Source organism: Aulonocara sp. 'chitande type north' Nkhata Bay, linkage group LG19, assembly GCF_057382095.1.
Source record: "Aulonocara sp. 'chitande type north' Nkhata Bay isolate Kocher_YH1m ecotype deep benthic linkage group LG19, A_spYH_male_GT1.1, whole genome shotgun sequence".
NCBI lineage: Eukaryota > Metazoa > Chordata > Actinopteri > Cichliformes > Cichlidae > Aulonocara > Aulonocara sp. 'chitande type north' Nkhata Bay.
Genome location: NC_141362.1, coordinates 10,766,491 through 10,781,802, shown reverse-complemented (window position 1 = coordinate 10,781,802; position 15,312 = coordinate 10,766,491). Strand labels below are relative to the sequence as shown.

Genomic DNA, 15,312 nt, shown 5'->3' with positions numbered 1-15,312 from the left:
GTGTCTGAGAGTTTCAATATCTGCTGCTCGCTGTGTTTAAAGCTTTGCTCCGACTTCCTCTGCCACCTCCATCAATGATTTGGGATTGGCACTACAGGGCCACCGTAGGGAGGACTGTGATGGCGCTGTGCAGTCAGTAAAGAGAAGCCGGAGGTTTCTTCCTGTTAAAAGGGAGTTTTTCCTTCCCACTGTCCCCAAAGTGCTTGTTCAGAGGGGCTCGTTTGATTGTTGGCGTTTCTGTATTAATGTAACCTTACGTTTAAAGTCGGGTCTGTGTGTTGTTTAGTTTTCTGTGCCCGGCTGTGAGACTCAGTCCATGAGCAGCTTTGCTAAAGTGTGACGTGCTCACAGCTTACACCTGCACTGCTGGCATGCACGTCGCTGCGAGCTACAGAAAGACATCAGTGTTTCCAGTATTCAGGTTGATTTTCATCTATGAAGACTGTGTGTGGAAGATTAATGATGCTTTGCCAGCCATGAGGCCTGTCAGGTCGTCAGCGGCGCTCTGGGGTGGCCGTGTGCTGTCCGTCGCTGCTTGTGCCTCAGACCTGATGCAGAGCTCTCTGATGCTCCTGCAGCATCGCCGGGGTAACAACTAAACCTTCAAACGCCGTCCGGCAGCGCGTTTGTCCATCAGTGGCTGATTTGACCCACAGGAGCGTCTCCGGGAGTGTCGGGCTGCATCCCGCCGCGTCTCTGTGAAGAGACAAAATGGCTGCTGCGTGAAGTTGAGTAACCAAACTCGACGTCCTTCAGCTCGAGGGCGGAAAGCGTCCCCTGGTTCGAGTGTCTGCAGACCAGCTACACAGGCATCAAAGCACCTTTTTCTCTTTTAGCATATCACGAATGTTTTTTTATTTCCCACCCCCTCTGTGTAATCCGACATGCAGGGGCTTAATTGAAGCAGTGCTGCAGCTGCGTTAAGCAAAGCCGGTGCGAGGAAGCCTTTTTATGTCTGCCTCGCCTGGAGGCTTCTGGGTCTTGCGAGAGAACGAGTGGGCGTTCGTTTGTTCATCAGGCTTTGTTATGCCGGATTTTTTAAAACTCACTAAAGGATGGGCGCAGTGAACTTCCGATCTTCAACGCAATTAAGGAGCCTCACCCCTTTTAAACTCGCGACGAGACTAATTATGAGTGTGTGTGAGGGGAGTGTGAGTAAGTGGGAGTTTGGGTGAGGCGTTGTAATGCTGCTGAAGTCAGAATCATTCATAATTAGAGTTAATAAAAGTGTTTTCATGTTATATTTGAAGCCACGATGTGCAGAGATGGCCTCATCAGTGCTGATGCAAACTGACACCAGAGCTCAGCCTCTTAAACGTTCTCTCCTTCATCCTCTTTCTTTGCTCTGATTTCTGCTGTAAGCACGTTTAAACGTGCCAAGCTGCAGTTCCTCTGACGTCCACTGGAGGCTCCAGAGGTGAGGCAGTCCCCACAGACGCTCGTGTCAAACCCACCGTGCAGGCGGGACGTCACACGTCACTCAGGTCAAAGAAGCTGGACCACCGTTCAGTGTGTGACTGGTCTTTCCTCCATCGGCGGGGTCAGACCGACGTTTGCCGTGACTCCACTCCGCGACCTGCTCGCTCTCATCACGGCTTCGCTCTGGCATTCGGGCCAGTGACAGTGTCTGAGCATGAAGTTATAGTTATGTAAATCCTGAGGTTTGGCGACTTGTAATGCATGTTTCTGCATTTTTGCTCCTCCCTCTCCTTCTGGCCCAGAAAGACCTGCACAGAGCAGAAAGACAAATATCACCAGAGTTTAGCTTAAAAGAGCCACAAAAACATTTATTTATCTGTTAAACCAAACATCCAAAACAGCGCTGTCAGCCGGGATTTAACACAAACAGGAGCTCACACCTCTATTAGCACGATGAACCCCACACCAGCCATGCTATTGGTCAGATAAGTAAGACCACGCCCCTAATTATCCAAACTTAATATGATATAAACAGGTGTTACAAAGGAGTGAATTCTCTATAGAGACCAACCAGTTTGTGTATCAGGCTGTAAAGATCTAACATGGGAGTCTACGGGGCTGACTCACTGCTGGCGCCCCAGCTGGACGATAGAGGAACTGCAGGTCCAGGGTTTGGTTTTTCACACGCCATAAAGTGAAGAAAACATTGAAAAACAAACCCCTCCAATATGTGGGGCCACACTAAAGGTCATTTACTTCCTGCGGTCTCTTCCCCTCCTCACGCAGACACCGTCTTCCTCTCGCACCCCGTGGCGGTGAGCGGCGTGCTGTAGCGTGCTGCAGGAAGTGTGTGCGTGTGTGTGACTGACTGCAGCTGCTTTTGGCCATCCAGGCTGCCTCCTCGTTTTCAGCTTCATTTCCCGCCCTAATGAAGATTCAGAGGCAGCGCAGCGACTGGCACAGGAAGGAGAAGAGGAAGCGGTGACGGGAGGAGGAGGAGGGCAGGCAGGAGTGAGAGTCAGATGAAGGGGAAGGAGGCGAGGAGGAGAAGGGAAGTGGTGATGAAGGCTGTGATAAAGAGAGCAGCCCTCTCGCTGCCTCTCTCTCCTAATTAGCTCGCCGGCTGTGATGAATGGCGCAGCACTTAGGATCCAATCGGCGAGCCGACCTTGTCATGCGTGTTGATGGGGTGGGGTGACTCTGCGCCCCACCCCCTCCCAGCACATACTCTTACCTATTGTACCTCCTCCTGTGGAAGCAGATGCTGATATCTGGGCATGTGTGCACTCGTGTTCTCGGCCTTAATGACCCCCCCCCCACACACACACACACACACACACCTGAGCTCATATGGTCACTTTCACTCTGCAGTGTTAAAGTCACAGCAGGATCAGCTCAGGGTGACTCATGCAGTGTTTCAGTGTCTCTGCTGCAGGATGGAAAACATCCACAAGCGTCTTCTGGAGATGAGCTGATTTAACCTTTGACCTTTAAGGTCTTTGTCATGTCACATGAATTCAGAGGTGCAGTCATGAGTCGTCCTGCTGCTCAGCAACGCAGGTGGAGTCATGTTTAGGTATTTGACCTCCTGTCATCTTCACCAGGCTGACACTAAAACAATCTAAATGGCACTTTTAGAGGGAACAAGCACGTTTGGTGAACTGTGCCTTTAAAACAAAGTCTCCAACAGTCTCTGAGTACAAAAGGTCATCGAATCCTCTCGAGCCGCCTGGTCCTTCCAGAACCTTCTTGAAGTTCTTTGTTCTGAGCTGCATTATATTCTGTCTGATGTCGGTTCTCCTCCCTCAGCTTCCTCTCCCTGTTTTGTGCAACAGTTATTCTGACTTATTTCTGACGCCTCATGTCTCGTCACCCCTGCAGAGCAGTAAGAACTGGCGCGCCGCGGTGGATCTGACGGCCCGGATGCTGACGGCTCACGGTCAGGGATACGGCAAGGCCGGCCAGCCGACCTCCCACACCACCGACTCGCTGCAGGTAAGACGCCTCACTGGTTCCCGATGGCATGAATCCCGTGTTCGCTGACATCAGTCGAGTCTGCGTCAGTCTGAGATACTTTTGTTGTTTGCTTTGTCCTCATCTCATACGTTTTACTGCCATATTTTCCCCGTGTGTTTGTGGAGCTCCATCCAGAAGATGGATGGCTGCGCGAGCTCATTAAGAGGCCACCCTCGTGCTCGGCTCTGTGAATTAATTAGCCGTGTCGCTGCCTCATGCCACATATCACAGTTAGTTTTATGTTCTTAAACATCCGGCTCACTTTAGTGCAGGAGTTGGAGTCCTCGTGTTCCAGGGGTTTCTCACATGTTGTGTTGCATGGATGTGCACATGTTAGAAACATGGCAGCAACTGTTTTTCTGTTCATAGATCTGTGTGATGTCGCAAAGAGGGAATAGTCCCGCCCACCCTTATGTTTAAACCTCCTATCTGGTTGTTCAGTGATGACGTGACGAATCCTACTTCCGGGTCTAAAGTAGTCTGCGTTTAATATGGCTTTTGTGTTGTTAACATGTTTAATGTTATGTATTTTCTTCTATTTGATCTCAAAAAGCTCCTAAAACAGTCAGTGATCACTGTTGACCTCCCTCGGCTTTTATTACCGCTAATCATTTATTTAAGCTCAGTTTTTAAAACCTTAGGATGTAACTACAGCCCAGCCCATGCAGCAGTATATGAATGACTAACCTCGTATTGTGGATGGATTATCTCAGTTGTTCTCCTGGCTGAAGTTTGGTCCTTTTACAGCATCCTGCCATGCGATTACATTTGTTCCTGACCACCGAGAACACTCACGTTAACTTTTATCGAGTGGAAAAAAAGTTAGCTTGTTTATATTATGCTAACATAGCTGTGTCGCTAGCGGTCACGTAGCACATCATTATATACCAGCTAGCCCAACTTCAGTAACCCTACAAACGTCACTGCTGTTTAGTTTTCTGTCTTCATTTATGCTGGAAGTGATAGCAGAGCTGTATGTTTTAATTTGTTTCCAAAACCCCGCAGTCAGGACATGCTATATTGTATTTAGATAGAAGCTAGCGAGCTAACTCCCTGCTAACTTCTAACTCCGTTAAATGTCATAAATTCCGTTTTCATGGATGCCTGGATGTTAAACTCAATTGTTACACCTGGTAGAGCAGAACGCTGATCATTTTATTAAAGATGAAGACTTTAGACAGTTTTTCAACTCTCAGTAATGCCACAGTGATCGTTTGATATATGGACCTGCAGCGGAGTTTAGACCCAGACACGGCTAGTGACGTCAGACTGAACAACCGGATAGCCAGTCGTCTTCAAAGGGGCGGGGCTACAATGACTTCTTTGACCTGTTGGCCTGCGCTAAGGCTTATTTTGAACTGTGAATCATGCAAAGCTCCTCAAGTTGAGTGGACAGCAGTCCTGTTTAAATGTGCTGCAGGTTCTAATAAAACACACGTGACCATCAACGCTGACAAAAGGTTCAGACGCTTTTCACGCGTTTGAGGGTTTTTTCATTTCCAAAATATGTAATACAGGTCACGCTGAAATGGTCCGACACAGAATTAGAGCCACAGGGAGAGAGCACACTGTGGGAGAACTGTCTTTTTAAAACAACGTTTTTAAGACTCCCTGAATAAAAATGGCCACAAAGGTCACAGTCTTCATCCCGAGGCCGCCGGTCCTTCCCGAAGTCTTCTTGAAGTTCTGAACAGTTGACCTCGTGCCACCGTCCTAACTCCAGCACGCCGCCTCAGCCGGGTCGAGAGGGAGCAGCGTGTCTGCAGGGGTTACACATGCCGCTCGCGACCTTCTGGATCTTTCCGTGGCGAGGCGGTCCATCTTCCAGCTCGAGCGGCTCAGGGTGCAGCATGAGCCCTGGCTTCTGTCCAGCAGCTGAGAGAATCCAGTGCCCTCCAGATGTGGAACAGCAGCCTCCACTCAGACTGCAGCCTGAGGTGGAAGCACTGATGTGTTGATGAAGTAAAATGCTGCATGTATTCATACATTCAAAAGGTTCTTGGTGAGCCTTTCACAATAAAAGCCCTCAACATACACATTGTGACAGCTGTGCAGAGGAAACTGTGGATAATCATAGAGGACATTATGTCTTAGTCGTGCCTGTAGTTTAACTCAGGAGTGTGGGTTTCATCTGCACAGCAGGACAGCTGAATGTCACAGTGTGGGTCTCTGTGTAATGTAGTTTACCAACTCACACAGTGTGTGTGTGTGTGTGTGTTGCAGCTCTGGTTTGTGCGGCTTGCTCTGCTCACCAAGCTGGGCCTTTTCCAAAATGCCGAGCTGGAGTTTGAACCCTTCGGCAACCTGGATCAGCCGGACCTCTACTACGAGTACTACCCCACTGTGTACCCAGGCAGGAAAGGTATGGACACACACACACAGCGTTGTATCCCAATGTTCCTCGTGGTGTTTTCTGGGTCATACAAGAAGAATAAATCTGACTAGACTTAAATATTTATTTAAAAAAGTCTGTAATCACACCGTCATGGAGTAAATACAGCTCCAACTTTCACACGTATGAAACTGGGTCGAGAAATGACGTCCGCAGCCCATCGCACAGACGTCGTTACCGCCTTTACGTGACAGCAGCCAACCAGGTGAGTCTGCGGTGACGCTCGCATTATTTCCGCTGCTGCTATTGATCATAGATCAGAGGCTCGAGCAGAGCCCGCTGCGTGTTGCGTATTCTGTCCGTGAGCTGCTCGCTGAGGCCTCTGAAGGCTGAACGGCAGTGTTCATGACGGCGCTGAGAGGCTGCTCTGCAAGCGTTGAATGCGTTATTAGGCTGCTGGCTGCTCTACGACAGGATTTAGCATTTTACCCACATTTTTTTTTTTTTTTTTTTTGTAGGAATGCACCAGCGTATCCACCACTGTCCTATTAAATATTCAGAGGAAAGTTGGTGCCAGGAGCTTGATATCAGCCTGTATCATCGAGAAGCTCCAACAACTCCACTTGTCTCCAGCAGCTCTTTGGTTTTGTTTTTCCTCTTTTTACACTGCATGAATTGCTCTCTAATGTATTCCCATTACTTTGGATCTGCTTCGCCCCTCGGGCTACCGCAGTGTGAAGGCACCACACATCACACAGACACACACACACCCTTACATAAAAAACACTTGAAGCTACACTGCACAGCTCTCTGAAGAGCACCGATTGACTTTCCATTGCTCAATATTAAACGCTTTGTGCCCTGCTAAGGTGCTCTCAGACAAACTGGCATGAGTTGTGTTGCCTGGCATCACAAGTCGAACAATTCTCCGCTTGCATCGACTATCTATTACCCGTGATCGTGCTCTTTGAAGGCCTTCAGAGACGCCCGGTCTGCGCAGCAGCGAGCGAGCGCTCGGGGAAGGAGCAGAGGTCCTCCGTTGGGTACGGGCGTGAAAAGCTGAGTCCAGTTTGGGCTGAGAGACATCGGAACCTGCACACAGTTACTGCAGCTGGTTCAGAAGGAGAGGTCCCACCTGACCCGCTCACAGTCAGCTGTTTGTGCTTTTTGTTATATTCATACTATGAATATTTTCAGACTAGCAGACCTCCAAGTGTGCAGGGCCCGGTTCAAATTTGGTGCTTTTTCAATTGTGTTATTTTTCCCCTCCCAGCGTTGGAGCTTTGAGAGACACAGTGAGACATTTAGCAGTCTAAAGGCGAACTCTGTGTTCTGATAATTCACTGAAGAAAAACGTCAAACTTCTGGCTTAAATTTTCATGGCTCGTATCGCCGTGCGGGACACAGAACACGTAGCAGTATTGCGCTTTTCAAAATAAAAGCATTAGGATTCCAGAGACATTGTTTCTTCTGAAGGCTTTTATTGTGATAGGATGTTTCTATCCTGTTTGTCTTCAGTTCTCGGGTCGTTGTCCTCAGCACCTTCAGCTGTCTTGCCTCGATGTTAGTTCCTACCTGCTCCTGCTCACCAGTACATGTCAACTCCACAGTGTTGGCACCTTGGCTGCTGCCATGTTGTGTTTTTGTTTCCAGAAGTGACCATATTTGGAAAGAGGCCGTATTATTGGTCAGATTAAAAAGGCTCTGACAGCACAAACACAGCCCAGAGGTTCAGCAAGCAGCTACAGACACCTTTGTTGCCATTCACCTACAAGTCAAAGAGGCCACGCCCCCTAATGATGTCTACTATCCTGACCAATCAGGCTGTTTATTTTAACATGGGCATCTCTGGGGACTGACTCACTGCTGCCTCTGCTGGATGTTAGAGGAACTGCAGGCTCTGGTTTAATCCTCATGCTCATATTTCCTTCATTATGAAGGATGCTGCTATTACTAATGAAAGTAAAAGCCATAAATTAAATCTGCTGAAAATGACTGACACCCCGGGAGATGAAGAATAATGAATCGCAGAGTCGTCGAGGTCCCGTCACCGTGACGATAAAACCCTATAACGCAGGGCGGGGGCAGAGCAGAGAGAGTGTCGAGTTGGAGCAGATAGACGAGGAGAGATGGAAGGTGAGATAGAGACGGGCAGCGATGGACCAGACTTTCACATCTGATGGCTGATATCAAAGAGGCGCTGATCAAAGCCCGTGGACTCACCTGAATATAGGCTCTTCCTCAGGGGCGCGTGTGTGTGTCTGTGTGTGTGTGTCTGTGTGTGTGATGTCGAGGCAGAGAGATGAGTGATGGAGCTGAGCAGCGCACAGAGAGAGCGAGATGAGAGGGTTTAATAAGCAGCCATACGTAGCTCGGTGCCATCTGTAGGTTCCTGCCTCCAGGGCTGTGTGCAGTCTGTGTGTGGGTGGATGGCTTTATATTCTCATCCTTCTCCCGCTCTCCTTCCTGCTCTGTCCTCATCCCACCTTGTTTCTTATTCCCTCCCTCCATCCTGTCCAGGCTCCATGGTGCCGTTTTCCATGCGGCTGCTGCACGCCGAGCTCCCACAGTACCTGGCTAAGCCCCAGGAGGCCCTGGACCGCCTGCACCACCTCAAAACCGTCTGCCTCACCGTTAGTGCTAACGCACACACACACACACACACACACACACACACACACACACACACACTGTAGTATTCACACAATAAAAGCACACACCCACGCAGAAGCACATTAGCTGTACAAATCCTGAAGCCCACCTGTGTAAACACACAGGTATGGCAGGATTTTGGAGTTCTTGAATATGCAGATTGTAACACACAGAAGTGCTGGCACTCAACCAGATCTCACACAGACACAGACACACACAGGCACACACAGACGCACAGACCATCCTGAAGTTTTAGCCCCTCCCCCCTGCTTCCTGTTCCTCACAGATTCTGGAGAACCTGGAGACGGGCTCAGCCGAGGACGGCAGCATGATCACCTTAATGCAGGAGAACAGACAAGGTAAGCTCACTGTGAGCTGGCCGCAGTCCCAGAATGCATCACACTGTGGGAGGAGAGTGAGGTCACGGGCCCCCACCGGTAACACACACACACACACACACACACACACACACACACACACACACACACACACACACCTGGTGCAGGACTGCAGCATAGCTCAGCCTCTCAAACACACCGATGCGGCGCTCTGTAGGTGTTTCTGCCTGCGCTGAATACCAAACGGCTTCTTTCCCGGCCGCGTGGATCCATACCGATCACTCCCGACCAATCCGCTCACACCTGCTCCGCCACGCCAGGGAGACGGGTGGAAACCCACGCCTGACTTAATGTGCACTCTGGTGTGTGTGTGTGGCTGTTTCAGGAAGTTTTCCAGTCTGAGCATGAGCAGTGCTCATGCTCAGGCGTGTTTTTAAAAGCAGTCGCGTCCTCTGTCTCTCCTCTCCCCGCCCACGCCAACAGTCAATAACGCCGGGCCTCGCCTTCGCACATGAGACCCCTGCTGAGTGATTAGCTCTTCTCCCCAACACACGCACACACACACACACACACACACACACCATGAATAGTAATAGGCACATGAGCTCTTCCACTCTGTGCCGCAGTGTGTTTGTCTTAAAATAAACCCCGCTGTATTGGGGGGGGGGGGGGGGGGGTATAGGGATGCCAACCCCCCCCCCCAAAAAAAAACCCTCTTCTTCTTCTTCTCTCCCTGTTTGCAGCGTCTCTAAAGCTGTGGAGGTCTCGCCTCAGCCGGGTCATGTACTCAATGGCCAACTGCCTGCTGCTGATGAAGGTAGGTGCGTGTGCGCGTGTGCGTTTGTGCCAGAGATCTCTGATGCCAGCCTGCTGGAGGATTCACAGTGAAATCCCCTCAGACTGACCACTAATTGGATTCTTGGTCAGTGAGTGAGCGAGCGTGGGTGAGAGAGGTGGGGTAGAGACACAGTGCCATCTAGTGGTCGCAGCTCAGATTACACCACCCTGTTCAGATTACATTAGCTTAAATTTAAACACGCAGAGTTCCGACTCTGAATGAATAAAGATTTTATTTTATTCACGTTTAAGCTCCAACCAGGTCATGTGACATTCAGAGCCTGACATCAGCGTCATGAAGGCTTTGTTAACAAGGGCGCGGCGTTCATCAAGTTTAAGCCTTTAACGCTTATATCTGTTTATCTGACACTATTTTTGTGTATGTTCACGTCTTTCTGTATACAGTCGTCTTCTGCTGTGGGACACGCCGCGGCGAGTCATCTTCGTCACAGCTGTTCTCAGCACGCTGTCTCCGCCATGTTTGACAGTGTGATCTTGCAGACTGCTGTGTATCGATTTCAAACTTAATCCGTCTCCAGTTTTAAACTTTTGGTGATTTAGAAACGTGCTCATGAGCAGCACGCCGCCTCCGCAGGTCGTTTCCAGCACACGCCCTCCCCTCTCTGACCCCTCTGTTGCCCGCTCAGCGCTCCAGTCGCCACGTGAGCGATGTGGAGGTGGACGGAGGGTCACTCCGCCTGCTATTACTCCATATGTTTGATTAATGCTCTCTCTCTCCACACCTAAGCTCTGCTCTTTCTTTACCCTGCTCGCCCTCCACCTGTCTCCGCCACCCACCACTCCCCTCCGTCACTCTGTGTCCTCTCTGTTCTGTCTGTCCTCAGGACTACGTTCTGGCTGTGGACACCTATCACTCCATCATCCAGTACCAACCCCAGCAGAGAGCGCAGCTGCTCAGCGGCATCGGACGCATCTTCCTACAGGTCTGCACGTCTGTACTCCACCCTGCTACACCACCCTCTGTTACTCCAACCATTTAAAGGGGACATGTCACACATAAAGGCTCATTTACATCAGTGAGCTCAACAGCTGCAACTGTGAAGCTGGAGTTAAGAAGTTTTATAAAAACACACAGACACACACTCACACACACACACAGACACACACACACACACACACACACAGACACACACTCTCACAGACACACACTCTCACACACACACAGACACACACACAGACACACACTCACACACACACACAGACACACACACACACACACACACACACACACACACACACACACTCACTCACAGACACACTCACAGACACACACACACACACAGACACACTCACAGAGACTCACACACTCACACACAGACACAGACACACACACACTCACAGACACACACTCACACACACTCACTCACAGACACACTCACAGAGACTCACACACACACTCACTCACAGACACACTCTCACTCACAGAGACTCACACACACACTCACTCACAGACACACTCACACACACTCACAGACACACACACACTCACAGACACACTCACAGACACACTCACAGACACACACACTCACAGACACACTCACTCACTCACTCACTCACTCACTCACAGACACACACACACACACACACACACACACACACTCACTCACAGACACACTCACAGAGACTCACACACTCACTCACAGACACAGAGACTCACACACTCACTCACAGACACAGACACAGACACACACACACACACACACACACACACACTCACTCACAGAGACTCACACACTCACTCACAGACACACACACACTCACAGACACACACTCACACACACTCACTCACTCACAGACACACTCACAGAGACTCACACACACACACACACACACACACACTCACAGACACACACAGACACACTCACTCACTCACTCACAGACACACACAGACACACACACACAGACACACTCACTCACTCACTCACAGACACACTCACAGAGACTCACACACACACACACACACACACACACTCACAGACACACACAGACACACTCACTCACTCACTCACAGACACACACAGACACACACACACAGACACACACACTCACAGACACACACAGACACACTCACTCACTCACTCACAGACACACACACACACACACACACAGACACACTCACAGACACACACACACACACTCACTCACAGACACACTCACAGACACACACAGACACACTCACTCACTCACTCACTCACTCACAGACACACACACACACTCACTCACTCACTCACAGACACACTCACAGACACACACAGACACACTCACTCACTCACTCACTCACTCACAGACACACACACACACACTCACTCACAGACACACACACACACTCTCACTCACTCACAGACACACACACAGGTCGGGGCTAACATGCTGTTCCTCTCGCACAGATCGGAGACGTTAAAACTGCAGAGCGATACTTCCAGGACGTGGAGAAGTGCGGCCCGGTGAAAGGCAGCCAGCAGGCTCTCGCCACATGCGTGTTAATGAACAGGTACCTGCATGCGTGTGTGTGTCTGTGTTTCATTTAGCGCCTCGTGCAGCGTGTGAACTTCATGCCTCAGCGGCGTGCGATTTCGAGGAGGTCGAACGTCTGTGCCGACCCGACTCCCTCGCACGCTGATGCTCGCCTCGCAGACCTGCAGAGCTGCTGTAAACTAGAGCGGTCTCGTACTTCCTGTGATCGTCTGCGTCCGTTTATTTATTTGGCAAATGACAAACTGAAGTCACATCACTTCCCCCGGGTTCGAGCATGCACACAGTCAGTATCTATAATTTGGCATCTTAATCAATATTAATCATATCGTGGTTCCTATTTTTCAGCTTTTTCACTTCTATCTTAGCATTGAAATATCATTTTGATCAATGGATGATTAATGAAAGGCCTTTTGTAATGTCTGTAGCGCCCCCTGGGGGTTGTTGCTGTTTAATCAGGCTGTGATGAGGCTGGTTGCTCTGAGAATAAATGTGATTGGTCCTGAACAGAGCCCCTCCCCTTTTTTATTTTTTAATGATTTTCACTTTGGTGTCAAAACTTGTTGCAAGTTTCATTTTTTGAGGTGTTGAAAGAGTTTTGAAAAGCAGTGATTTTGTGGCAGCGGTTGGTTTAGTTGCTGCTGAGCTCGTCTGTGTTCAGGGATTCACCTGAACGCAGGTAAACCCGTTTAAACCTGTTTGAACGCTCGACGCAGGTTGGAAGGGTTTGAAATGTGTTTCCTGCTTTCAGGGCTTTCGTCCACCTCAGTCAGAACAACTACGCCGAAGCACACGCCTCCTTCATCGAAGTGCTAAAGATCGACCCAAAGAACCCCGTGGTAGGTACCGCCGCCATCCTCCAAACGGTCCCCAGAGCAGTGCACAGAGTGGGTCAGGCCGCCTCTGTGGGCTCAAACTGTGCTCGTGAATATTTTGTACTTGTAAATCAAAGTTGAGAACTGAGTTTTGTAACCTTGTAACCCAAAATATCCGAATATTTTATGTTTGTGCATCTGTAGATGAGAGTGTGTGTTTAAAAAATATTTACACGAGTTACAAATTGTTTTATGAAAGTCTGCTGACAGGAACAAAGCAAAACACTGCGTGTGAAACTCCCTGCTTCTGTGTGAGTTTCAGCTTACACTACGAATTCTTCCTTTCAGCTGATTGGTCAATGTCATGTCAATTACAGATGTAACAATCCAATCAGAGAACAGATGGGTTTGGCTGTTGGTGGGGTACTTTATTGACCAATCAGCTGAAAGGAAGAATTCGTAGTGTAAGCTGAAACTCACACAGAAGCAGGGAGTTTCACACGCAGTGTTTTGCTTTTTTCCTGTCAGCAGACTTTAATAAAACAATTTGTAACTCGTGTAAATATTTTTTTTAAACACACACTCTCATCTACAGATGCACAAACATAAAATATTCGGATATTTTGGGTTACGAGGTTACAAAATATTTATGAGCACAATTTGAGCCCATATTCCTCCACAGTGACATCATCACATACACTGACTGCAGTCATTACAGTGGTGAGGTTACTTTTGCACACAGGCAGGCCGCTGTGGATCACTTTGTTTCTACGTCATCGTTTCAAACTGCACTTTGTCTTTACTCGGGTCACCTGAGACTTTAATATGTGTAATATTGAAGTTTGATGATCAGTGTGGCAGATACGTCACGTGTCACAAACATCGTCAGTGACGATGATGATGAAGATCAGTAATAAAATCACAGTAAAATGTCATTTTTTTGAGCTGCACTCATGTCCTTGTATCATAACCATCACTCTGTATTATTAGCTTATGATAAAGTGTCACCAGCAGAGGGCGCCAAACAACCACAGCCAAGCTGGTGACTGAGCAGGTTCCTGTAGGAACTAGTTTCTTCACACTGGCTGCATCCTGCAGCCGTATCACTCCTCAGGAGGAAGTGTGTGTCTACTCTGGCTCATGTGACAGGAAGGAAACATTAAATGTGTCGGCCATTAGAAACAAAATAGTTTTGTGCTGCTCAGAGCAGCCAGTCAGAAGACTTAAAGTGGGAGGAGCTAAAGTGTCTTGTCTCAGACTGTTACACCGGTGCGTGCACAGTTGAACCCTCCTCTTCCTCCGTGTGTTCGCAGGCCAACAACAACGCGGCGGTGTGCCTGCTCTACCTGGGCCGCCTGAAGGAGTCGCTGGGCCAGCTGGAGGGCCTGGTGCAGCAGGACCCGGCGCAGTACCTGCACGAGAGCGTCCTCTTCAACCTGACCACCATGTACGAGCTGGAGTCATCCCGCAGCACGCAGAAGAAGCAGGCGCTGCTGGAGGCCGTCGCCTGCCGGGAGGGCGACAGCTTCAACACGCAGTGCCTCAAGCTGGTCTGAGAGGAGGAGCAGCTTAGTTTGACCTCCCAGACACAAAACAGCGAGTTTTATTGTCACGAAACAGATGAAGGGCACCCAATCATCATCATCCTCACAATAACCCACAGGAGCAAAGCCTGCAGCAGCGTCCTCCAGCGCAGCACAACCGCAACCCGAAAATCGTGTCCTCATGGCCTCCCTCTGACTGCTGAATCACACCAGAGCCAGTCTGCGTCTCCAGGTTCAACACACAGCTGTTCAAAAACAACAGATCTGAGCTGCAGGAAGGAAGCTCGCTGGTTTCCATTTGTAGTCCATTTAACTGGACTACAAACTGGCCAACCATGTTTGAGTCGAGGGTTAAAGAGGGAACAAATTTACTGAAGCACAGACAGCAGAGACCCGCTCTTTTATTAGTCGGGGCAGGAAGAATTTTCAAAATAAAAGCCCCAGTGCAGAGCAAAGTCCAGGATAAAAGCCCACATCGGGGTGTTTCCCTGGTCAGACGGCAGGACGGCTTCATGTTTCACACATTTTAACTTAAACTGGGTCCAGTTTAATTCAGCTTTATCCCAGCTCGCCTTTTAATTTGTAGTAAAGTCTAAGCCCACTTTGTGTTTTGGGAGGAACAGACGGGATGCTGGAGGCGGGATGTCAGAGACTCCGGCGGGCATTATCCTGATTATCTGCAGACCGGACAGCTTCAGTGACTCGGCCCGCTCGTGTTCAACATATCAGCAGCAGGGTTTCCTTTGAGTTCACCAGGAATTATTATATTTAAGTGATTTGTGTTTACTTTCTGTGCTGATCATATTTATGTAAATGAAATAAAATGTGGTTTTAAGTGAAAGCGCAGCTCACTGTGTGTGTTTGAT

At 49.2% G+C, this 15,312-nt stretch overlaps 1 protein-coding gene across 2 annotated transcripts in view; it reads left to right on the top strand.

Moving 5' to 3' along the window:
• trappc12 (trafficking protein particle complex subunit 12) overlaps window positions 1–15,303 on the top strand; it is a 30,198-nt gene extending 14,895 nt beyond the window's left edge. For both annotated transcript variants that reach the window (XM_086275027.1, XM_086275028.1), the window contains exons 4-12: window positions 3,301–3,414; window positions 5,659–5,797; window positions 8,288–8,400; window positions 8,706–8,778; window positions 9,501–9,574; window positions 10,440–10,538; window positions 12,003–12,106; window positions 12,839–12,926; window positions 14,216–15,303. In XM_086275027.1, coding sequence (XP_086131153.1) covers window positions 3,301–3,414; window positions 5,659–5,797; window positions 8,288–8,400; window positions 8,706–8,778; window positions 9,501–9,574; window positions 10,440–10,538; window positions 12,003–12,106; window positions 12,839–12,926; window positions 14,216–14,458 — 1,047 coding nt within the window. In that variant the 3' untranslated portion in view covers window positions 14,459–15,303. The remainder of the gene's footprint in view (window positions 1–3,300; window positions 3,415–5,658; window positions 5,798–8,287; window positions 8,401–8,705; window positions 8,779–9,500; window positions 9,575–10,439; window positions 10,539–12,002; window positions 12,107–12,838; window positions 12,927–14,215) is intronic.
• Window positions 15,304–15,312: the final 9 nt, after the last annotated feature.